The 23,942-nt window shown below is 41.3% G+C and overlaps 1 protein-coding gene across 6 annotated transcripts in view; it reads left to right on the top strand.

Moving 5' to 3' along the window:
• foxk1 (forkhead box K1) overlaps positions 1 to 23,942 on the top strand; it is a 114,743-nt gene that overhangs the window by 60,213 nt on the left and 30,588 nt on the right. For all 6 annotated transcript variants that reach the window (XR_010966814.1, XR_010966813.1, XR_010966812.1 and 3 more), the window contains exon 3: positions 22,306 to 22,462. Coding sequence is in view for 2 of the 6 variants with exons in the window: in XM_068002896.1 (XP_067858997.1) it covers positions 22,306 to 22,462 (157 nt within the window). In the remaining 4 variants the exon portion in view is untranslated. The remainder of the gene's footprint in view (positions 1 to 22,305; positions 22,463 to 23,942) is intronic.

Here is a 23,942-nt window from a genome sequence, read left to right as displayed (position 1 = left end):
GGAGGTGTTGGAGGTTGCTGCCAGAGGCACTTGGCCCAGTGAGACTTATATGGGGAGCAAAGATAGAAAATAGGATTTCATACTTCTAAAAGCCCTGTTAAGAACATAGGAACAGGAATAGTCCCTGCAACCCCTCGAGCCTGTTCCACCATTCAGTTCAATTTTGACCTGTATCTTAACTACACGTACCCACCTTGGTTCCATATCCCTTAATACCATTACCTAACAAAAATCTATCAATCTCCGTTTTGGAATTTTCAGTTGACCCCCAGCCTCAACAGCTTTTTGGGGCAGAGAAGGGTCAGTGACCAGGGGGCATAGATTTAAAGTAATTGGTAGAAGAATTAGAGGGGAACTGAGGAGAATTTTTTTTACCCAGAGGGTGGTGGAGGTCTGGAACTCACTGCTTGAAAGGGTGGTAGAGACAGAAACCCTCAGCTCATTTAAAAAGTGCTTGGATGTGCACTTGAAGTGCTGTAACCTACAGGGCTATGGACCAAGTGCTGGAAAGTGGGGTTACGCTGGATAGCTCTTTTTCGGCCTCCTTCTGTGCCGTAACTTTCTATGATTCTACGTGCTAAGAAGTGACTCTGTGCTCCTGCAGGAAATTTCAAATCTGTATGAAATCAGGATACTAGCCACAGTTTGAAAATTTCAATTCAGTTTTAAAAAAAATCTGGATATAAAAGTAAAAGTGACGATGAAGTTGTCAGATCGTCCTAAAAATCCGGCTGGTTCACTGATGTCCTTTAGGGAAGGAAACCTATAGTCTTTACCTGGTCTGGCTTATATGTGGCTCCAGTCCAATACCAACGTGGTTCTCACCGAAGTGGCTTAATAAACCACCCAGTTTTATCAAAATCGCTACCAGAAGGGCTGCAGTGGTTCAAGAAGGCCCACCACAACCTTCTCTGGGCAACTAGGCTGGCCAATAAATAAAACCCACACCCTGAAAATGAATTTTTTAATAACATGCTAATACTAGAACCCTTGAATATTGCAGAAGAGAGGAAAAGGGCACAGAATAGGGTATGAGGGAAAACCGTACCTCAACCAAGAGGCCACTATTCATTTGTGAGCCTTGAAGGTGAGTGTCGATAGGTTATTTGACACAGAGGTGCATAGCCTGATCCTGTCCAAGCCTGACATTCACACTCGCATTTCCAGCAGTAGCACTACAGAGCAATCAGAAATAGGAACCATGACTGTTTGTTTATTTTCTTCCCTCCCCCGTAATTCGGATGAGCTGAGGCTAGTTATAGTGCCCCTAACCATCAGCCCAGATCAGCTAATTTAGCACAGACCACTTTGGGTCTTTCTGTTCTGGAGAGCTCAGCTACTCGTTGAATAAACTCAGACTCATTGTGGGAGAGTTATTTTTTAAAAAAATCTCCAACCGATTTTAAATTTATTTCAAGGCTTGCTATTTATTATAAGATGATTTGAAGTATTGATGAATAATGAATGTGTCAAAGCCCTTGGTATGTCCTTCCTGTCAGCAGGCAGAATGGGTAAGTACACAATGTGGAGTGGTGCTGATCTCAGCGGTGTAGGATTGTGAGGATTGTAAGCAGCCTGTTGTACTTTGAGAAAAAATCAGCCAGTGTTCCTGATCGTTATTCCCTTCCATCAGGAGTCACTGAACATGTTTGGTGAGAAGAAAAAAAGAAAGACTTGCATTTCTATAGCGCCTTTCATGATCTCAGGACGTCCCAAAGTGCTTTACATCCAATGAAGTATTTTTGAAGTGTAGCCACTGTTGTAATGTAGGAAACGAGGCAGCCAATTTGTGCACAGCAAGCCCCCACAAACAGCAATGTGACAATGACCAGATAACCTGTTTTTTTTAGTGATGTTGGTTGAAGGATAAATATTGGCTAGGACACTGGGAGAACTCCCCTTCAAATAGTGTGATGAGATGGAAGATGGGGCCATGCTTTAATGTCTCATCTGAAAGACGGTGCCTCCGACAGTGCAACGCTCCCTCAGAACTGCACTGGAGTGTTGGCCTAGATTTTGTGATCATGTACCTGGAGTGGGACTTGAATCCACGGTGAGATTGCTACTGCTGAGGCAAGGCTGACATGTTTGATAAAAACATGATTGAGTTTGGCTGTGATGGTCTCTTCTCTTTCCTCTTTTCTCTTCTTTGCCCCTCCCCCCCCCCCCCCCCCCCCAACCAAATCCCAAGCTGACTACCTACCACCTTGCCACTGTCCAGACTCACTTGGGTGATGTTCCAGCAGACTACTCCTGCCTGTCGATGGGGTAACAACATCTGGTGAGCTGGGATAACGGGAGAAAGGCAGAGGAAGTTTTATTGCAAAGAGACTTCTACAAATAATTTAATGACTAATTCTTGGATGATTTTTCAAAGCCTTAGAGAGCTTAAGCCATCACCAGACTAAAGCTTGATTTTATAAATGGAGATTTTATTGAAATTCTAGGACTATGAAACAGCACTCCTGTGTTTTTTTTTCTTCTTCTATTTTTCTTACGAATAACTTCACATGGGACACCTGAAGGTAACTGGTTTTCCCGTCATGGCGCGAGTGTATTTTGAAATGGAAGCCAGTGCTCTGTCTTTAGGCACTTTAGAGACTCTTGGTTTTCTAACAATTGGAGTTTGGTTGCAGTTTCTCAGTTCCTGGATGGTTCCTGATCATCAATCCCAACAGTTAAAATTGAGGAGACTAGCTGCTCTTGTGTTTGCTTGTGCTTTTACCTACGGCTTGTTTCTGCTCAATGACATTGATGTACTTTTGTTCTGCTTACAGAAAAAGTGTTTGCTGCTGTTGCACTAGTTTCAGCTATTGAGTACTAGATTTAGAAAGAAAGTGTGAACTGGCACTGACTTCTCTGGAATGTCAACTTGCCCCAGTGCAGCAGAGTATAAGGGAGAACGATAGCTTCAGATTATTTATAGTGCAAGTTATTTTTAATGTGTGAATCTCCAGATTCAAAATAACATATGTACCTTTTTATTTTCTGGGTCCGGTTATAATTCATTTTTATTTTATCGTTTTATCTACATTGTGTTCCACTTCCTAAGAACAGTGTTTATTGCTTTGTAGAGAGCATTGACAGCCCATGTGTCTCCGATCAATGCTACTGATCGAAGTATGTAAGGAACCTAAAAATTACAGTATAGGAGGGTATTTTTACTTGGGAGATTACATAAACCTGGGTTTTTAACTGGAGATTGAACTGAATATGAGCTTTCTATGTTGAAAATTATTCGGCACTCTGGCAAATGGAACAATAACCTGAAGTGATGTGACAGAGATGGAGTTAGCTCTTGTCAATTCGTATTCCATTTCCCTGGTTTCTCAGTAGGTAGGAAATATCCACATTGAAACAGTTTTTCCATTTAAAAAAAATTAATCCAATGAATTGTGTATATTTAAGAGTAGTTATTTGGATCCTGGAGTTTTCCTTTTAAGCTCCATTGCTTGTACTTGACTGAGAGCCCAATCCTGTACAAGATCTGGTACATTTCAATACTTCCCACACAAACACAATCTTCTGCCAAGTGTTAGGAACCATGTGCTGTTCAGAAAGCCAACTTGTAACATTGCTTCTCCTTCACTGTATTCTGCAAACATGGGAACAGGAGTAGGCCATTCAGCCCCTTGAGCCTGTTCCACCATTCATTGAGATCATGGCTGATCTGTACCCTAACTCCATTTACCCGCCTTGACTCCAGATCCCTTAATACCCTTGGCTAACAAATGTAGTCACCATTGACCTCTCGAGTAGTCTGTAGTTTTACTGTGTAATTTTCCACAGAGATTTCACTCGAGTGAAATTTCCTAAAACACAATTTACAATGTAAATAGATACTCTTTTTCATAATTGGATGATTTTTTTCTTAACGTGAGAACAATTAAACTACTTCACCTTTTTTGATTCTCTACTGCAGTGACTTATTTAGTGTCTTTCCCCAGTAATTTATAGGTTTTGTGATTTGTCTTTTCTCCAAACAGACTAGTTGGTTTTGCAAGGAAGTTTTTCTTTGTTTGTACTTTATTTTTTTTTAAAATAGCTCCCGGTGAGAGAGATTAGCTTAAGTAGTTTGTTCCATTTTATGAAAGGAAAAGTATGTCACCTGAGCATTTTGGTTAATCTCATCGAAGTGTTTTAAGTGCATTATCCAGGAGAAGAGTTGCCCCCTGTCATTTGCAAACTACAGCACTTTCACTTAGCATAGTGTGTTTTTTAAAGTTACAGTAAAAACGCCTGAGACTCTTTGCATCATTGGTTTTCTTACATCACCGGTGGCTATTAATAACTGGGACAAAGCTAGAATTGTAGTTATGCCAACTTCAATAATTATAGGGCTGTTAAAACCAGCCCAAAATTCCCTTTGAACGTTCAAATAAATGCACAAAGCCCATCAATCAATCCCCACCATCTGAGGCTTTGCTTCATTCTTAGTAAAAATTTAAATGTTAAGTGGGATTTTTTTCCCCCATAATTTAGTGCAAATCTTACATTTAAAATATTATCTAACTTTTTTTCCCCCTAGAATTCTTGATTTCCAAGTTAGCAAGAATTGGAAGCTCCAGTACTCGACGTAAGCTTTTAACAAGCAAATTCTTGTAATATGGAGAAAAGAAATGCCACCCATTAACTGGAAACAAAACACTGGGGATTGAACCCACAGCTCTCTATGCAAGAGTCCAAGGCCCGATATGTACGGGGAGGGTGCGGGTGAAGCTGAAATCAACCGAAGAGCCTGCCAAGGCCGGGATGCAACGACCCTGCCGATCTTAACTGTAGAGCCTCATTTGTTTCTTGTAGGCCTGCCTCCTACCTGGCAGCCGGCCAAATTGACAGCCTAGCCAGCCGGCGGGAGAGCTGAGGGGAGGAGGCCTGTGATTGAGAGGGCTGGTGGTGGAGGGAGAGTCTGAGGAGAGATTGGGGCTAGGGAGGCCAAAGGCCTCCTTGAGGGGGCTGGGGGGGTGGTGGGGGGGGGGGGGGGGGGAGAACTTCTCCTTCTGGCCCACAAGGAAGGCTGAAAGAGCCACTTACCTTGGGGAGCTGGCAGCACCTGCCTCAGTTCAGCTGCCGGGAATCCCACACGTCTGGCCTACTCCTCACCCTCTGTTAAATCTAAGTCGTGTCGCCAACCATGTCATCAGGCCATGACGTTGGTATGGTAAAATTGAGGCCCAACACTGCCACTGCTAATGCTAAGTAATATTTGGTACACTGTGCTGACAAACTATTCTTCATTGGGGTCAAACCATGCTCCATAGTTCTTGTGTGTCCTTGTGATGCCTTACTGGTTCTCAGACCTTCTGACCTTCAGTATCAACCTCACAAGACATACTGATTTGGATTGTCACATCTGGCATAGCAACTTGAGGCGTGGCTCTTTAGGGGCTGGCTTGTGGAATTGGGTTTCTATCAAGTTATCATGGCAACCCTGGTGCCTTTGACAACGTCGTTAACTTGAAAGCCTGCAATCCAAATCCAAAAAGGTTAATCTATTAGTGCCAAAGCATGACTATACCTAGCAAGGGTACGACATGCCAACAATAGAATATAGATTCTAGATACCCTTAAAGCTCGTTGGGTCCGTGTAGCTGCTATTTCTCGAGTTTGTTTGGTTCTGAACAAGCTAGTGTTACAACCCTTAACACATGATTTCCTATGAGCTGAAGTTTCAATGAAGATGCTTACTTTACTGCTGGACCTTGTTTGAGCATAAAGGGTTGGTGTACTGCTTGGGTAATGAACCAACTTTCCTTGGCTGGCATATGAACAGTGAAGTTCTCTGGATTCAGTTGCTGTTTGTATCTGAACTCCAAGTGCATCAGAAAATCAAGCTGCTAGAGTTTCATCCACTGTTTCATAGTTATATGGAAAGGAAGTTTCACTTTGTTAATGTGGACAGTATTTTAGCTTGCTCTAAAGTCTTACAAAGTTCTTTTGTATCTGGGCAATTATTTGTTTCATTACGGAACAAGACATATTGAAGAAAATTGAGTAGTGGAGGATATATTTTCTATTACTGTCTGATAAGGTAGGACTTTATTGTTTTCATCAAGTGTATTGCCTTAGCCTGACAACTCTTGCGGTCAAAGCTTCAATGTTGCCATGCTATGTGCAGGCTTGAAGACCATCCTCAGGGACCTCCTCCAGTTTCTGCACTAACTTGTTTTGTTTCTATGTGGAGGTTGAACAAATGAAGAAAAATGCCTTGTAAATGGTCGCCCTGATTATTTAAATGAAGTTCAACTCTCTATTGTCTCCCTTCTGACCTAGTGCATGGAATTACTTTGTATCTTTTGTTACTTTTGCTGTGATTTTTGCAGTGTTGGTACTGCATCCTTCAGAAGGGACAGTGTCCAGGGATGGTTTTTTTAAAAAAAAATCTCTGGGACATTAGAAGTTTGTTAGTACGTGGTGTTTGAACTTCATTTGAAGAGTGAAGATGATTAAACCCAAGGTAGGTAATAAAATAATCCTCCCTCAAGCCCAAAAAACTGTACAAACCATACATGCAAGTTATTTCTTAAAAGAGAAGGTGCATGGTATGTTTATGGATTGCTTTCTGGTTTCCTCACCCCTCTCTGTCTTGATACGTTTTTTTAAAAAACAAGTCACACCATTGACTTCTGTTGGAAGTGAAGTGTGTGTTTTCACTCTCCTATTTCATGCGAGCACAGGTGTGATGGCTTTCACATTTCGTTAACTTGATGACACTCTCTGTCCAGCTTCACGACACTAAGAGTGGGGCATTGTTAGGTACTGGAATGCTGCTGGTACCACACCACCGCATGTGACATAGTCTTTGGGAAAGGAGAGGTAAGGGCAAAACATGGGAGGGCCAAAAAAAAATCTTAATGCTCTTAATTTTGTGTCCTCAGCATTTCTCCATGGAGGGTGCCATTTTAGGCCTGCAGGCAACAGCAAGGAGCTGTTGCAAGTTTTAAAAAAACATGTTTTGGTGGAGGGGAGCACACTTTATCTTTAAATCAGAATTTAGTTATGTTTCTTTGCAGTGCTGTGGCTGAAAATCAGTTCTGTGTAATTCACAAATTTTAAAATGTGTATTATACCACTTGTACGGCTGTTACAGGATAGAAAACGTGCAGATTTTGAAAACTAAATGATTAGAACTCAAAAATATTGGGGGCTTCCTGTGTAATGCTGGGCTTGTCTTGGTATATGTAAGGCTGGGTGTTTCTTGTATATCAGCAAGTCAGGCAGCATCTGTGAAGAAAGAAAGAGTTAATGTTTCAGGTCGATGACCTTCCGTCAGAACTGGAAGAAGTTGAAGATTAAACAGTTTTTAAACAAGTACAGAGCCAGGGAAAGGGAGGGGGAGGAGGAACGAACAAAAGGGAAGGCCTCTGATAGGTTGGAGGGCAGGAGTGATTAAATGATAAAAGGGATGATGGTGCAAAGCAAGGAGGATGGTAATGGGCCAAGTAAAGAAACAAAAGATGGGTCTAGAGGAGCTGTAAATGGCAGAACCATTACCAGCACCTGCTGTCCGAAAAAATGGGAGCAGCGGTTATGATCTGAAGTTATTGAAATCGGTGTTGAGTCCGGACGGTTGTAAAGTGCCTAATTGAAACATGAGGTGTTGTTCCTCGAGCTTCCGTTGAGCTTCATTGGAATAGTGTAAGAGGTCAGGGTGGGAGTGGGACAGGGAATTAAAATGGCAAGTGACAGCGTCACGCTTGTGGACTGAGTAGAGGTGGTCATCGACCCGAAATGTTAACTCTGTTTCTTTCTCCACAGATGCTGCCTGACTTGCTGAGTATTTATAGCATTTTCTGTTTTTATTTTAGATTTCCAGCACCCACAATATTTTGCTTTTGCTTCTTGTATATCGTTGGGGTTGTCTTGGTATATGTAAGGCAGCTTTCCACAACAAACCTGTTTTTAAAATTTAGTTATGGAGGTATAAATATATCAAGTTTGGATAATTTGAGATATTATTGAGGAAAAAGTTGTTTTAGTATCCCAGAAATGAAATATCTACAAAATACCAAATCTAACTTTCGTTTCCAGTCAGGATTTGCTTGTAACGAATACCATTGGAGTTTTATTCATACAGTATATGAAAGCACTGCTTTTGTAGGGAATGCTAGTTTAATTGTTCAGTTTGATCCAGCTTGTTTACACCCAGTGTCTTTCAACTTTCTGTCACCTCCCTTTACTCCCTCTGGGCACGAGGAGTTAATGCCTTCAGCACTTTATCTGCCCCTTGCAGCACCTCCTGTGTAATTTTCCCTTATATGGTTTATGCTTTGCTTGCTGCTCCCCCATTGGTTAGCCTGTTTTAAATTAATAAACACATTCAAGTTCCTTTTCAGCGAGCCTTTGCCCATCCCCCTTCAGTGCTCTGACACTAAAACACATACACACAAAACAAACAGCAATACCCTTTTGACCTTGTGGGGCAGTGTGTTCTGTTTTCATGTAGCTCCCAGTCCAACAGGTTCTGCTCAAAATCGGCAAATTTTGGCAAAGTTTTATCCATTTCGTAACTTCCTGACTACAATCTCCCCACTTCGCCTTAAGCATAGGATTTTTTCCATCATATACTATAACCTCTGCAGCAGTATACATTCTACAATGCTCAATATAATTAAAACATCACAGCCATGTGATGCTCTTATTTTCTGCTTTCTCTGAATAAAGTTACTCAAGTTCATCTTTGGTGTAATAATATTGCTGGAGTCCCAGAAGTGCTTAAAGTAAATTGTGTTCCTTTTTTCCCCCTCCCACTTTGTATAACCCAGGACTAGGTAGGATAGAAAGCAATTTCTTTCACACTTTTCTACATTGTTCGAAAGACTGGTTGTTGATTATGTACAAGGGATGGAAACAATATTAGTAACAGTCACTAATATTGATCTGCTCAGTTACTTTCTCCTCACTGCCATCGATGCCACTGACCCCAATAAAGTGATTTTTGAGCAGTTTCACTCCTGGTTGAAGGCTGCCTCCAGTATGCAACTGACATTAGTGGAGAATGAGTTCACGCTAATGAGGGGTGGAAGTTGAGGTTGAACATGTTCTGGACTACTTCATGTTGTTCGAAGGAAAAAAGAATTACATTTGTGTTTTGAACACTGCAGCACCTATCTCTGTTGACTGTTGTTGTGTAGGTGGCTGAGAAATGCCAGGATATGGACAAACTTAACAAATGGTTACAGATTATTTTCCATTTATCTCCATAGGACTTTTCTGCAAATATGACCTGGGTGATAAATCTGCTTTACAAACATGAAAAATTAATTTATTCTGATCTTTCTTTACCTTGATGGTGAATGTGGTCTCACTTGTATAGGGCTTCATTTTTCTACATAGGGTCTCGAATTTCTGTGCAATCATATGTGACCCACTTACTGGTTTTTGATTGTGTATCTGAACCCCAGCTCAAAGGCTGGATATCCCTGGTCTTGACATGTTTTCATCCAAATGAAATAAATCAAGCAGTTTTTAAGTTTGATCCGATTCAAAATAGCACAGACCACTTTAGGGTGGAAGCTTATTTTCTTTCAAGGAATTGTAACGGCAGATAATAGTTAGCTAGGAAGGACAAGAACCAGTGGCATGGAAAGCACCTTACCCACAACAATTATAAGCTTGCATAATTGTGCATAAATACAGATACAACCTTACTCTTGCAGACGTGCAATAGCCTTGCTACTATAACCAGAACAGTGGTATTAATTGTTCTGTGGTTTATTTTGTTCGCACCACCCTAAAATGTTTGTGATAATTGATGTAATGTATCTTCCAGTCTCCCTATGCGGATATGTAAAACTCCACAAATTCTTCGCACACATTCCCAGAAATGTTTGTGAAACCTTCCAATTGCACGTGGCTGTGGCTTTGAGTCTTGTGTATTTGTGTGTGCGCACGCATGTGGTTGTGTGTCTCAAGCTCATGAGGGAATAGTGTTATCAAACATCACACTGACGTCAATGATACGCGTGTGTTTGGTTATTGTAGGTCTTTCTGATGACCTTCAGAATCCTCTCATTTCACTACTCCTTACAACTGGGAGCCTCTGATTGTTGAGTTGTCTGTGCATTGTTTAAATATGATAGATTATAATTGTATCCATTGAATTGCCAGACAAGCACAAAGTCTGATACTAAAGTGATTTTGCGCAACTGATTTTATTCAGACAGGAATGCAAGATTGGAGCAAGGAGCTCCTGTGCTGGTGTAATTTCAGAGTATGACCAGACTTTAAACTGAATTTACTCAAATTAAATCTTCAGCTACAGAATACTTGCACCTCGAGGATTCCCTCTGCCGTAACCAAAGGGGGCATTTTATCTGGAAATATCAGAAGAGTGTTAAGTTTTTTATATAGTGCCTTATCTCTCAGAATGTCCAAAAGTGCTTCAGGTACAGTGAATTGCTTTTGGAGTATAGCCACTGTTATGTAGGGAAGGGCAGCAGTCATATTGTGCTCAGCAATTTCTCTTAAAAGGCAGTGAGATGAATGACTAATTAATCTGTTTTGGTGGTGGTTGAGGGAGGAATGTTGGCCACAGCACCAGGAGATAGATCTCTCTGCCCTTCAGAAAAGTGCTATGGGATCCTTTAACATCCACTGGGAAAGAGACAAATGGAGCTTCAGTTTAACACCTCATTCGAGGAACTGCACTTCTAACAAAGCTATTTCCCTCAGTCCTGCACTAGATTGTTAGCCTAGTTTCACTTGCTCAAGTCCTAGAGTGGGTCTTGAATCCCTGTCCTTTCGACTGAGGTAAGAGTCCTTCCATCTGAATCAAACTGACACTCAACATACAGCATGTGAGCGATCTTGGTGTGTGGAGAACTTACTGTCATTTTCAAAGCCCTTGTGTGACAGGAGTCCTTAGGCTACATGTCTTGCAGCCTCTCTCTTTCCTACCCTCCCCCATCTCCTTCCATAATTGTCACAAATGTCCTTAGTTATTGCTGGATTTCTCATTGAAACTTGTTGCAAAAAGAATATTCATTTTTATTTTATCTCTGGTTAATTATAGAGTGGTCAAGGAGAAAATGGCCACCTTGACCTTCCCACATAAGGACACAAGAGTCCAGTTTCAGATGGCATTTCATGCCCTGGAGTGTAGAGGGGTAATTTCCTGACTTTGCTTCCTGCTGGAGGTTGGACCCTGGAAATGCATATAGGAAATTTGGGGGTGTGCTGCATATGTGGGTGAAAACTCATGCACAGTGAACCCATGAATTTTAATTGTGCACTCCTGGCAGGTGAGGCTCTCCACTGGGAGCTCGAAGTTGTAAAATTGCCCCTTGAGTGTATAGTTTGAGAGCAAATAAGGGACGCAGTCATTCCTTTCATGGAATATTTTAACCCCCTCATGATCTTGTGCTTATTGAGATGTTTTTGTCATAGTAATTCAACTTCTGCAAACATCCATTTATTTAATTTGACATTTTAACATCGCTCATTTTGAAACATTGTAGTTGCATCCAAATTAAAGAAGGTACAAGTCAAAAAGACTAATTAAAACCTCTGCTCCTTCTGCTCCCCGCAGTACAACTTAGCTTCAGTCCTGCTCCTTTCTTTAAAAGTTGTATGTCTGGGATGTCAGATTTTCAGGGTCGGCAAGGTAGAGCATTTCAAGGAATTTTTCTCTCTGCAATTCCAATTGGGTGCAGTTGGTTTGTAGTGGTGACAGGGTGGTTGTGTCTAGTATTAAAAAAACCCAAAAGACTCGCATTTATATGGCGCCTTTCATGACCCCAGGACGTCCTAAAGCGCTTTACAACCAATGAAGTACTTTTGAAGTGTAGCTACTGTTGTAATGGAAATGCGGTAGCCAATTTGCGCACAGCAAGGTCCCACAAACAGCAATGTGATAATGACCAGATAATCTGTGATGTTGGTTGAGGGATAAATATTAGCCAGGACAGCAGGGAGAACTCCCCTGCTGTTTTTCGAATAGTGGCATGGGATCTTTTACTTGCACTTCCTCAGTACTGCACTGAAATGTCAGCCTAGATTTTAGTAGCTCCCATTGGAGCTGGCTACCATCGAGCAGAAGTTGTGACTGGCCAGGTGGATAAATACACCAAACTGTGGTGCAGCGTAGATGAGAGTGACACAGGGTTCCATGAGGTCATCACATTTCTATTTCTTCTTTATTGACTTGCTAGCACCTCATTTCTGTTATGTTTTTTGCAACAATGGCACGGTCATCCTATGGGTAGCTAATGCTGCTTTGTGGTAGTTAGAACTGGAGGCTCCCTGAAGCATGTCAATATTTGGAGGATGTTCCCCAAACAAGAGTTTTAGAAGAACTGTGGTACGCAGCCATACAAGTAAGGTCCTAGATTCCATCTCTGGAATGTGTTCAGCTAATCAGTCTTGAGTTGGGACACTACACTGGATCTCCATGATGCTGGATGATGATGTGAAAAATTGGTTAATCCTGCTCCGGGTTGCTTTCAGCGACCTCCGCTGGAATTGCATGTGCATGGGTATTAGATGAGGACAGGTCTGAGTTCAGTTGTGATTCCCCCTGAAGTCAAATAGCTCATGGCATAGGCTCACAGATTGGAAAAAAAACAGTTTGGGTGAGTTGTCAGAGGAACGCTGTAGGTTATGGAAGTATGCCCCAGCATTAGTCATAGCCGGCACAGAGGAGGGAGTGCGAAGCTATAACTGTAAGTCTTGTTGTAATCGTCTGTGAGTTGACACTTTTGCTTTGTATATTGTTGATTGGACAAAAGGGGTAGCAGAGAGCAGGTATATCAAATTCTTTGAATCAGTAGGATTTAAATTTGATCTCTTCAACAGAAATAATGGTAATATTGCCATGATTATATTGAAATGAAAGAAGCAGTTTTGTGGACACCCTTTGTATATTAGTGTTGAACAAGATGCAGATCCGTATGTGGAAGAGGGAGGTGATGAGAAATGCAGGGTAAACTCTGCTTGCACATTGTTTTGATGTTTTGATTTTTGTCAGCTGTACTTTGACCCTTCAGCTGCGGTACGCGCTGAGCAGATTGTTGTCTTTTCACACAACTTGTCAAAATTGACACCAGCAGTTTGGTAACGTTCTGTGTTTACCGTGTTTGTCTTGACATTGAAACAGGCTGAAAAATGGTGATGTTAGAACCATGATAATCGCCCCATCTGTTTGTTTTCCATCATACTAAGCTGCTGTATTCACGGTAACTTGTTAGAGAAACAGAAAATGAGTAACGGCTGTAACTGTGTCGTCTTCTAGAACAGATGACAAAAGTACAGAAATGACAACGCTGTCAAACTGCAATGTTCAGTGCTGACCTGGAAAGTAATATGCAGCAGAATAGTCTGCACTAAAATCTAATTACATAGAATTTACAGCACAGAAACAGACCATTTGGCCCAACTGCTCTATGCCTGTGTTTATGCTCCACACGAGCCTCCTCCCCACCCTACTTTATCTAACCCTATCAGCAAAATGTTCTGTTCCTTTCTCCCTCATGTAGTTACCTAGCTTCTTAAATGCATCAATGCTATTTGCCTCAACTACTCCATGTGGTAGCAAGTTCCACCTTAATGAAGTTTCTCGTCAATTCCTTATTGGATTTAGTGACTGTCTTATATTTGTGACCCCTAGTTTTGGATTCCTGCACAAGTGGAAACATCTTCTCTATGTCTACCCTATCAAACCCATTCATAATTTTAAAGACCTCTATTAGGTCACCCCACAGCCTTCTCTTTTCTAGAGAAAGGAGCCCCAGCCTGATCAATCTTTCTTGATAGCTGTACCCTCTCAGTTATGGTGGTATCCTTGTAAATCTTTTTTGCACATTCTCCAGTGCCTCTATATCCTTTTGCCACTTCAGATATAGTTACCAATTTCCCCTTCTTCATGTTTTTTGCATTTATTTGTATTGCCCATTTTCATTACCTTTTTCACCATGTGCCTCTCCCATGTCTTTTTTTTCTTCTCCCTTCTCCCTTCCTGGGGATTGGTGGTTACCCCTCATTTTTATCTGCCCTGGTTGGGTGGGTATAGCTATGTACTCACCCTGGTGTATCCCTTTATTATACCATCCATATAAATGCCAGTCTTGTGACTTTGGAAGTGTTGGAAACAAAAGAGAGTATTAATACTGAAAAAAAAATCAAACTGCTAATGCAACCAACCGCTTCATGGCTAATTTGGATAAATAGTTTCTGCCCTATACTGGTGTGTTCTGATAGATCTGTTGTTAAATGAGTGTCTCAAATCTGAAGTTGCTTGGTTTAATTTTTAATTAAAGAAGCCGACGGTGTCTTTGATCTGGATTAGGTTGGTTCACTAATTTAAATTGCTAATCATTGATAATAGGGTTTCCTGTAATCTACACAAGCTAATTGTGTGTCCGTTGTGAATGTCGGGTTACACCTTACCAAGCAGGCCTATGTATAGAATCGTATAGCACAGAAGGAGGCTATTCGGCCCATCGTGCCCATGCCAGCTCTTTGAAAGAGCTATCCAATTAGTCCCACTCCCCAGCTCTTCCCTATAGCCCTGCAAATTTTTCCTTTTCAAGTATTTATCCAATTCCCTTTTGAAAGTTACTATTGAATGTGCTTCCACCACCTCTTCAGGAGCTTTTAAAATTATTTCTCAGACAAAAGTGGGTGTGTGACTCTTGTCAAGATCAAAGTATTATTGTATTGTGGATATTTTTGTACAGTACGTAGCTTTGTCTGTTCTGTTTCTAAATGCATAAGCATTTGTCTAGAAACCTGACTTCATACAAACTAAAGGAGTTAGTTCTCAGAAATAGTACTGTAATTTCTGGTAATTGATCAGACCTTTAACTCTCTTGCTTGAGAGGGGACCAATTGACATGCGGCATTATGCTGCCTTTGCGACAGTGATACAAGAAGATGTAACCTATTGTGCTTTCAGCTGCCTAGGCCCTAATCTGTGGAATTCCTTCCCTAAACCTCTCCGCCTCTCCACCTCTCTCTCCTCCTTTAAAATGCTCCTTAAAACCTTCCTCTTGTCCTGATACTGACTTATTTGGCTCAGTGTCAAATTTTATTTGATAATGCTCCTGTGAAGCACCTTGGGATGTTTTACTACATTAAAGGCGCTATATAAATGCGCATATAAATGTTGTATTTAACACTGCTTACTAGTAACCTGGCCTTTGCTCTTCAAGACTAAAAAGACTGTTATATTTGTTCAGAACAAGTTCTTTCTAGGGGTACAATTTTCTTGGTGCATGTTTGTTTATAGATTGTACTTGTAGCATTTGCTGAGGCTTTTGTGCACCATATCACTACTCAACTGATTTGGGCTGTTGTCTGTAAAAATCTAGTCTGAGTGATTAATGTCCACCATTCTGCTGTGAGACTGTTAAATTCAGTTGGCAGAATACTGAAAATGTGGTAATTGCCAATCCTTGGGCCACACCACTCTGCAAAGGCAAATGATTGAATTGGAAGTGCTGCTTCCAATTCAAACTGGACAAGAATTACTTGCAGGTACTGCTGTTGAGCCTTGAAGGGAAGCAAAACAATACTGGAAGAAGGTGATAGGACATTTCCAGCAACGAACCAGCAACCTGGAGGATGATATGGCACAAGTTTTGATGCTTATACTTTGAGTTTGTCATTTTGGGTGGGAGCAAAGAGTTCCTCCTCGAACAAACTATGCTTCTCTGCCGCTTGCGATATGTTGTGTAACTGAAACATTGAACATAAGGTCACTTTTGGTGCCTTTCTCTTTGTAACATAATTGTAGGGTGTACTGTGCAGTCTTCTGTAGTCTTAAAATGTGCTGGAACAATTCCACTTTTAAAAATTGAAAGCAACCTCAAAATAAAAGGTATTAAGTTGCCTCACGGACATTAATGTTGGAAATGATAACCACGTGCGTTGTTGAAATGTGTTTGTCATGATCACAAATCGATGTTGCCCACCTTTTTATAGATCCTTCGCTTTGGAGTCACTTCAGTTAAATATTAACAGCAGTGTGGAGATTGCTGGCAGAAGTAAAGTGACTCCAGTTTGCTGAGCTGTTTTGCTTTGGGTAGTTCAATTTCAGTTCTTTCTTAAACATTGGAGCTCAACAGGTATGTTGAGGGCGCCATCTTGTGATAGCTCTTGCATTTTTTTAAACCTTCCTAAAACACATTTCCTGTCATTACTGTTTTATCTTTTTTTGGGTATGGGCAGGGCTGCATTGTGGTAAGAAAAGCGAGGAACAGAGCTTGCATCTGTGTTCAAAACTCATGACTACCCAGAAATGAAATGTTTTGTTAGTGGATTGGACTCTCTTGTGCTTTGGGTTTGTATGATAAAGAATGCCAATGCAAATACAGTAGAAGAAAGTAAATTGCAGCGATAAAGTTACAAAATTAAAAACGTAGAACTTTAATGCTACGCTCCCAATGCAATTTGTGCAGAGCTGCATTTATTTGTGGTGGTAACCCTGGATGACAGTAACACTGTTTGAATTCTTTAGGTGTAACTTTTTTTATGTGTCGGCCTTGGCTCAGTGGTAGCATCGTTGCCTTTGAGTCAGAAGTTAGGACTTGAACACACAATCTAGGCTGACGCTTCAGTGCAGTACTGATGGAGTACTGCACTGTCGGAGGTTGCTGTCCTTTTGGACGAGATGTTGAACCAAGGCCCCATCTGCCTTTTCGACTGGACGGAAAAGATCCCATGGCACTATTCAAAGAAAAGCAGGCGAGTTCTCCCGGTGTCCTGGTCAACATTTATCCCTCAACCAGCATTACTAGTTATCTGGCCATTTATCTCGTTGCTGTTTGTGGGACCATGCTGTGTGCAAATTGACTGCCGTGTTTTCCCTCCATTATAATGATGATTACATTTTTAAAAAACTTAATTGGCTGTGAAGCGCTTTGGGATGTCCTGAGGTCGTCAAAGGCACTATATAAATGTGAGTTCTTTAGCTATGGGAAACATCTTGCAGTTCCATTCCTGTGATTTGAGACTTCTGTTTGACCCAGATGTACCTTTTTGAAAATGGAGAACTGTGCTATTTTTGAGCTGTACATATCACCAATATATTATACAAAAAGTCATGTTTTTATTATTTTGGAGCCGTTTGCTAGGGATGCTGGCAAATTGGAATTATCTAAGGAGTTACATACGAATTAAGAGCAGGAGTAGGCCATTCGGCCCTTCGAGCCTGCTCTGCCATTTGATAAGATCATGGCTGATCTGATTGTGACCTCAACCCTACTTTCTCGTCTACCTACTATAACCTTTGACTCCCTTGTTAATCAGGAATCTATCTAACTCGGCCTTAAAAATGTTCAATGACCCTGCCTCCACCGCTCTCTGGGGAAGGGAGTTCCACAGACTCTCAACCCTCTGAGAAAAAAAAATTCTCCTCATCTCTGTCTTAAATGGGAGACCCCTTATTTTTAAACTGTGACCCCTAGTTCTAATCTGTCCCACAAGAGGAAACATCCTCTCAGCATCTACCCCTTCTAGTCCCCTCAGGATCTTATATGTTTCAATAAGATCACCTCTCATTCTTCTAAACTCCGATGTATACAGGCCCAACTTGTCCAACCTTTCCTCATAAGATAACCCCCTCATCCCAGGAATCAGTCGCTTGAACCTTCTCTGAACCGCCTCCAAAGCAATTATGTCCTTTCTTAAATAAGGAGACCAAAACTGCAGTTTATGTAGAAAACCCCAGCAAATTGGTTCAAAAATGGTTGAGACTTCACAGTGGCAGGAAGGTTTTGTCTTTCATTTAATACTTCCTATTAATTTTATTTCTTATTTAGTTTTTGGCAGTTAAACAATTTAAATTCTTTCTTCCTCAACATCAATAGGTATATTAAGATTGCCACGCTGGATTTAGCTACACAATCGCATTTGATTAAATTACAGTCCTGATTTTCCAGCCACCAGAGTAGTCACAAAGTGTAATCGGAGGCTGCACTTTCATTTATTAATCCCATCTGCACTCAAACAATCTCTTTTAGAATTTTATACTTTTGCTGTTCAGGAATCAGCATGCTCTTTTTAATCCTTTACACTGCTCTCACTGTAATTGTGTTTGACAGTTAAATCACTAGAAATGGATAACTTCCGTAGATTTAATATTAACTAGTGCAGTAATTAACATCTTATCAAGGGGGCAGTTATGGTAAAAGTATACAGAGGTGCAATGATGCATAAGGAGTTGGGACATTCGGGGCACTTCTGGTTTTGGGAGAGGTACATAACAATGCCAAAAAAATTTGGGGTGGGGGGAACATGCCCCTTATTTACCCAACTGCTTGTATTTGCGTGTATACTTGGAAAACATCATATAGTCAGGCAGTAGAACATAGGTACTTTTCTGAGAGTCAGTTTCCAGCACCACAGTTTGGGGAAGCACTGCTCCCCAAGGAATCAAGGGAAAATTGGAGATTCTTGGGCCACTCTTGTACATGTCCTAATGGCCGTTTTCTGAGCATCATCAGTAGAAACTGTGGGGAGGTGGAGATCACTTGTCAGCTGTTCGTGCATTGGCATATGTCAACAACACTGGATAAAAATAGTTAAACTAGTGAGGTAGTGTTACCTTCACAAAGTATGTGTGGAGCCAGGCAATTCCTGTGGTGGTATGCTAGCACTAACAGTTTTAAATGGGTTGGGAGAAGGAGAGTCAGAATTTAGATAGTTTTGTTTCTTGTAAGTGGCTGGTTACTGATTCTGTTATTTCTGCTGTTAAGCCTCCAGTGAGCAATGGTGCAACACTTTTAAACCAGATTTCTCTGTTTGGATGCGGGGTAGGGGGGGGGGTGGTAGTGGAGTTTTACCTCTATTGTTATCCCCATTCTATCTCTTGCAAACCTTTTCTATCATTTTGTCTCTTTTCCCCTTTGTAGGCTCCTTAATGAATGTATCTGAATGGAGTACAGTGTACAGTTTTGGTCTCCTTATCAAAGGAAGGATATACTTGCCTTAGAGGGGGTGCAACGAAGGCTCACTAGATTGATTCCTGGGATGAGAGGGTTGTTCTATGAGGAGAGATTGAGTAGAATGGGCCTATGTTCTCGAGTTTAAAAGAATGAGAGGTGATCTCATTGAAATATAGAATTCATAGAGGGCTTGACAGGGTAGATGCTGAGAGGCTCTTTCCCCTGGTTGGAGAGTCTGAACTAGAGGTCATAATCTCAAGATAAGGGGTTAGCCATTTAGGACCGAGATGAGGAAAAATTTCTTCACTTGGGGTTGTGAATCTTTGGAATTCTCTACCCCAGAGGGCTGTGGATGCTCAGATGTTGAGTATATTCAAGACTGAGATCGGTGGATTTTTGGACAATAAGGGAATCAAGGGATATGGGATAGGGCGGGAAAGTGGAGTTTAGGTAGACGATCAGCCATGATCTTATTGAATGGCTAAGCAGGCTCGAGGGGCCGTGTGGCCTACTGCTCCTATTTCTTATGTTCTCAGGATATGTCAGCTACTTCTGTCAGGTTTTCAGTCACTTTTCCCAGCTGTTCTCTAAGAATATTGCAGTTGCTAAATTTTAAAAAACAGATTGAAATGTTTAATACAAATATAAAAAGAAAAAAAACTGCAAATGGTGGAAATCTGAAACAACAACTGAAAATGTTGGAAATGCACATCAGTCAACACCTGCAGAGGAAAAAGAACAGTTAACATTTTGGGTATAATCTTTGGTCAGAACTGAAGGTTGAAAGATAAGCAAACCCCTTAGTTGGGGGGAAGGGGGCGGATGGAAGAAATAGACATTCCAAGCAGAGAGGAAGTTAATGGGTTGGCAGACTTGCAAACTGCTTAATTGAAAACTGTTGGATGATGTAAAAGATCATCTCAGTGAGGCAATGGAAAGGCATTAAAAGAACATGCAAATAGGTAAGATGGTTCACAAAAGAAAAAAGACACGGAAATGGGGGGGAAATTGGAGAAAGAAAGAAAAGCTAAACGCCTGTAGATGCAGAAATGAAAACTGAAATTGCTGGAGGCATAGTAGATCTAGCATTCCCGAAAAGAGAGAAAGGCCCACACCATAGGCACAGATTTTCCCTCCAAAACTGTGTTCTGACGTACGGTGTGCAGCCATAGTGTCAGCCTGCCTTGCCTCCCTCTCTCCCAAGATACCAACAGAGCCATCCCATATCACCAGCACCCTTTGTAGTAAAGGAGATGGGAGATATAGCTAAGGTCTGAAGTTACTAAAAGTTTAGACTAGAAGGTTGCAGAGTGCCCAGGAGAAAGTTCAGATACTGTTCCTGAAGTTTACCATTGAGCCTGGCAGTGTATGTGAGGTCAGAACGGGAACCAGAGAGAAAGTTTTAGCATTTGAGCTATAGGGAGGTCAGGGCCATACGTCAGAGAACAAATATTTGTCAATATGGTCACCTAATCTGCATTTAGTCTCTCCATTGTAGAGAACAAACCATGAGCAGTGGATACGGTGGACTAGATTGGAGGAAGTACGCATAAATTGCTGTCTCACGTGGAAAAGGTGTTTGGAGTCCTGGACAGTAGTGTGGGCGAAGGTGAATCAATGGGCGTTGCGTGTGCCAGAGAAAGGCAGCTGGAAGTGGAGGTGGTGAAAGAATGAACAAAAGTATCCTGGAGGGAGCAGCCCTTCTGGAAAACTGAGATGTGCTTAGTGGTGAGATCATGTTATAAATGGCAGACATGGTGGAAAATGATCTGGCAAATGTGAAGCATGGTGAGGACAAGGGGGTCCTTGTTACTTTGAGGAGGGATAAGGGTGAGAGCAGAGGCGCAGGAAATGGAGTGGGCATGGGTCTTGGGCATGGTCAAATGATTTGGAGAGAGGTCGAGAATGTGCATGCAATGATGTGGTAAAGAAAGAGAACTGGAAGAAAAGCTAAAAGCAGTAGTTAGATGGGTATTGAATATCACACTGGTATCAGTGGTCATGTGTGGATCCAAAAGGCTTTAAAGTACATTGGAAGGCTGTTGATCCAATTGTGCTTCAAGTGAAATAGCCTATAATTTCCTTAGTTATGATATCACCTTTTTAAAAAAAAAAGTCTTTAAGGCTCTGAAATTCATAATAATGTCTTTCCAATTACTGCAACGTCTATTCAGTGTTACTGGGATTTCATTAATGGTGAGTATGAAAAATGTTCCACTTGAACTGTGATAAACAGCTAGCAGTATGATTAAATTATACATTTTGTCCTTTCAAAACTTGGGCTGTCTAGAGAGAACATTTTGTGCTAAATAATGCTAGGGTGAGTATTGATGATTATAGGTCTGTCACTGGCAGTGGGAGCCATTTGAGATGATGAATTAAGACTGCTGCATTTACACTGCAATTCTACTGTGCAGGCAGGAGTTCTGTGTGTTTGTAGCGAGCACACATGCAGAGAGCTCCTCTCCTAACAGTTATTGTAAACGTTTAGTGGGTGTAGGCAGCAGTGTCCAAGCCAGCAAAACATTTAAATTAGCTATTGGTAGGTTAAATGCCCAGGAGATCCAAGCAATTTTTACATCTAGTGTGACACAGCGCTGGATTTACAGCGTACACGTCAAACAGACATGGAGTGAAACCTTCCTTCTTCCTGGAGTTTCCCTGTGGAATCGGGCCAGACACTCTCTGGATTTACACTACAATTTTAGCATTGGTTCAAAAGGAAAACCGAAGCGGAGGAAACAAGAAATGTACTGCACAACATTAAAATGTGTTAGTTTAAGTGGGTTTCTTTTGTAGGGTGTACTGATATCCAAGCACTAAGTAAGCCTAGTGAACATGCTGCACTAATTACTTCTGATGATTGCGAGCAGAACATTCAGAAAGAATATTTGTTGGCCTGTTTCCTGTGTTTATGTATGTGTGTGTGTGTGCATGCGTGTGTTTGGAATGATGAAAGTGAGGGTGGCTGGTTATACACTGACTTCACAGTGAAGTTTTGTACTATGGACTTTATATTTGACCCAGTGGAATTTCAGGTGGTCACATTGATCTAATGGCTGTTTCCCAGTAACTCTATTAAATGAAAGGGAGTTACTGTGGGGCTGATGGGCAGTGGAAGGGACTATGAGAAAACAGAACTTATTGCGATCCTGACGAGCTGTTTTCTGCATGCTGTGTGAGATGAGGAAAATGCAATATTTGTGGGGAGGGGGTAGAAAAAAAGAGGAAGAATGATTTTTTTTGCAAAAATACATGATTATGGGACGATCCAGATGCTCGCATTCTATTTAAAATGCTAGAACTGGGGTTTTAAATTAAACTTTGGCCTCGCTTAACAAATCTATTAACTTCATTTTTCAGGAGATTTTATTCCTGTGTCAGTTTTTGACGGAGTTGTTTTCCAACTTGTTTTGAACAGTGTCCCCAATTCCTGCCCTGTGAGTCCCCGTGGTGCCGGCTCATCTGGATACCGTTTTGGACGCAATATCACCAGAGACCTACAGCTAGCTGCGGTGTTTGCAGAAAAAGCAGCATCCGAGCAACAGGCAGAAACATCTGGTGGCGACAGTCCCAAGGTTTGGAAATGTTTCACCTGTGTGGATCACACAGTTCTCTAGCTGTGGTGTTCTTCCTCTTCACCCCTCTGTAGATTTCTCCCCTTTCTCTGCCCCTGAAGATAGTGATTCATCTTTATATGGTTCTAGATGTGCCCAGCCCTTTTAATATCTTGTCCAGGTTCTTTATATGTGAATCTAGTCAATGAGTCTCAGTAGGCTGTTCGACTGTTGAGTGTGTTGTCACCCAATATCAACAAGTATGGTTTGTACATAGAATTACATTGAATTTACAGCACAGAAACAGGCTATTCAGCTCAACGAGCCTCCTCCCACCATACTTCATCTAACCCTATCAACATATCCCTCTATTCCTTTCTCCCTCATGTACTTCTCTAGCTTCCCCTTAAATGCATCTATGCTATTTGCCTCGATCATTCCATGTGGTAGCAGGTTCCACATTCTAACCACTCTCTGGATAAAGCAGTTTCTCCTGAATTCCTTATAGGATTTATTAGTGACTACCTTATATTTATAGCCCCTAGTTTTGGACTCCCCCACAAGTGGAAACATCTTTTGTACATCTACCCTATCGAACTCCTTCATAATTTTATAAAGACCTCCATCGGGTCATTTCTCAGCCTTCATTTTTCTAGAGAAAAGAGCCTCAGCCTGTTTAGTCCTTCCTGATAGTTATCATAGAATCATAGAGAGGTTACAGCACGGAAGGAGGCCATTGGCCCATCGAGTCCGCGCCGGCTCTATGCAAGAGCAATCCAGCTAGACCCACCAGTTATAACCTTTCAGTTATGATATCATCCTTTTAAATTTTTTTGCATCTTCTCCAGTGCCTCTATATCTGTTTTTAATACAGAGAGCAGAACTGAGCAGAGTACTCAAAAGTGGTTTCTAGCAGAAGTACTGGACGATGATGATGATCCAGAGTGGGAACTCTGTCTGGTCCCCCTGCCCTTCTCCCCACATCTCCCTCACTCTAGCTTGGGGGTACTGAAGCCAAATACCACTGCTCCAGCTGAGATCAGGTAGCTCAGCACAGACTGGAGATCAAACTTAGGACTTTCCTGGCATGCATGGTCTATTTCGGTGTGGAGCTGAGTCTGAAAATTGATTTGTAAGATTCTAAGTGCACCATTACTTACATACTCGAATTGTACCACAAAAGCTCAGGGTGCATCACTATTGTCCTTTACTACGTTCCTCTGAATCTTTACAGAAATAAATTATTTGAGGGTGATGCACCAGAACTCGGATTCTAACTAATATATTAGACCTGGATTTTTAAATTAAATTTCACTCAAACTAAAATGACATTTAACGAATATTCTCAGTTTTGAGAGTCTGGCCCCAACCATTTTTCTGGGACTCTTTCTTTGCATTGTATATTTTCTTTCTCAGAATTATGGTGTAAGATTCTTATATTTATCTTCTTTCTTCCTGAATTGATATTGCCAGGCCCCACATGTATTGTGGCTCAGAGGTT

This window comes from Heptranchias perlo, chromosome 22, assembly GCF_035084215.1.
Source record: "Heptranchias perlo isolate sHepPer1 chromosome 22, sHepPer1.hap1, whole genome shotgun sequence".
NCBI classification, from domain to species: domain Eukaryota; kingdom Metazoa; phylum Chordata; class Chondrichthyes; order Hexanchiformes; family Hexanchidae; genus Heptranchias; species Heptranchias perlo.
The sequence above is the reverse complement of the archived record's forward strand: the minus strand, read 5'-3'. Positions and strand labels throughout refer to the sequence as shown.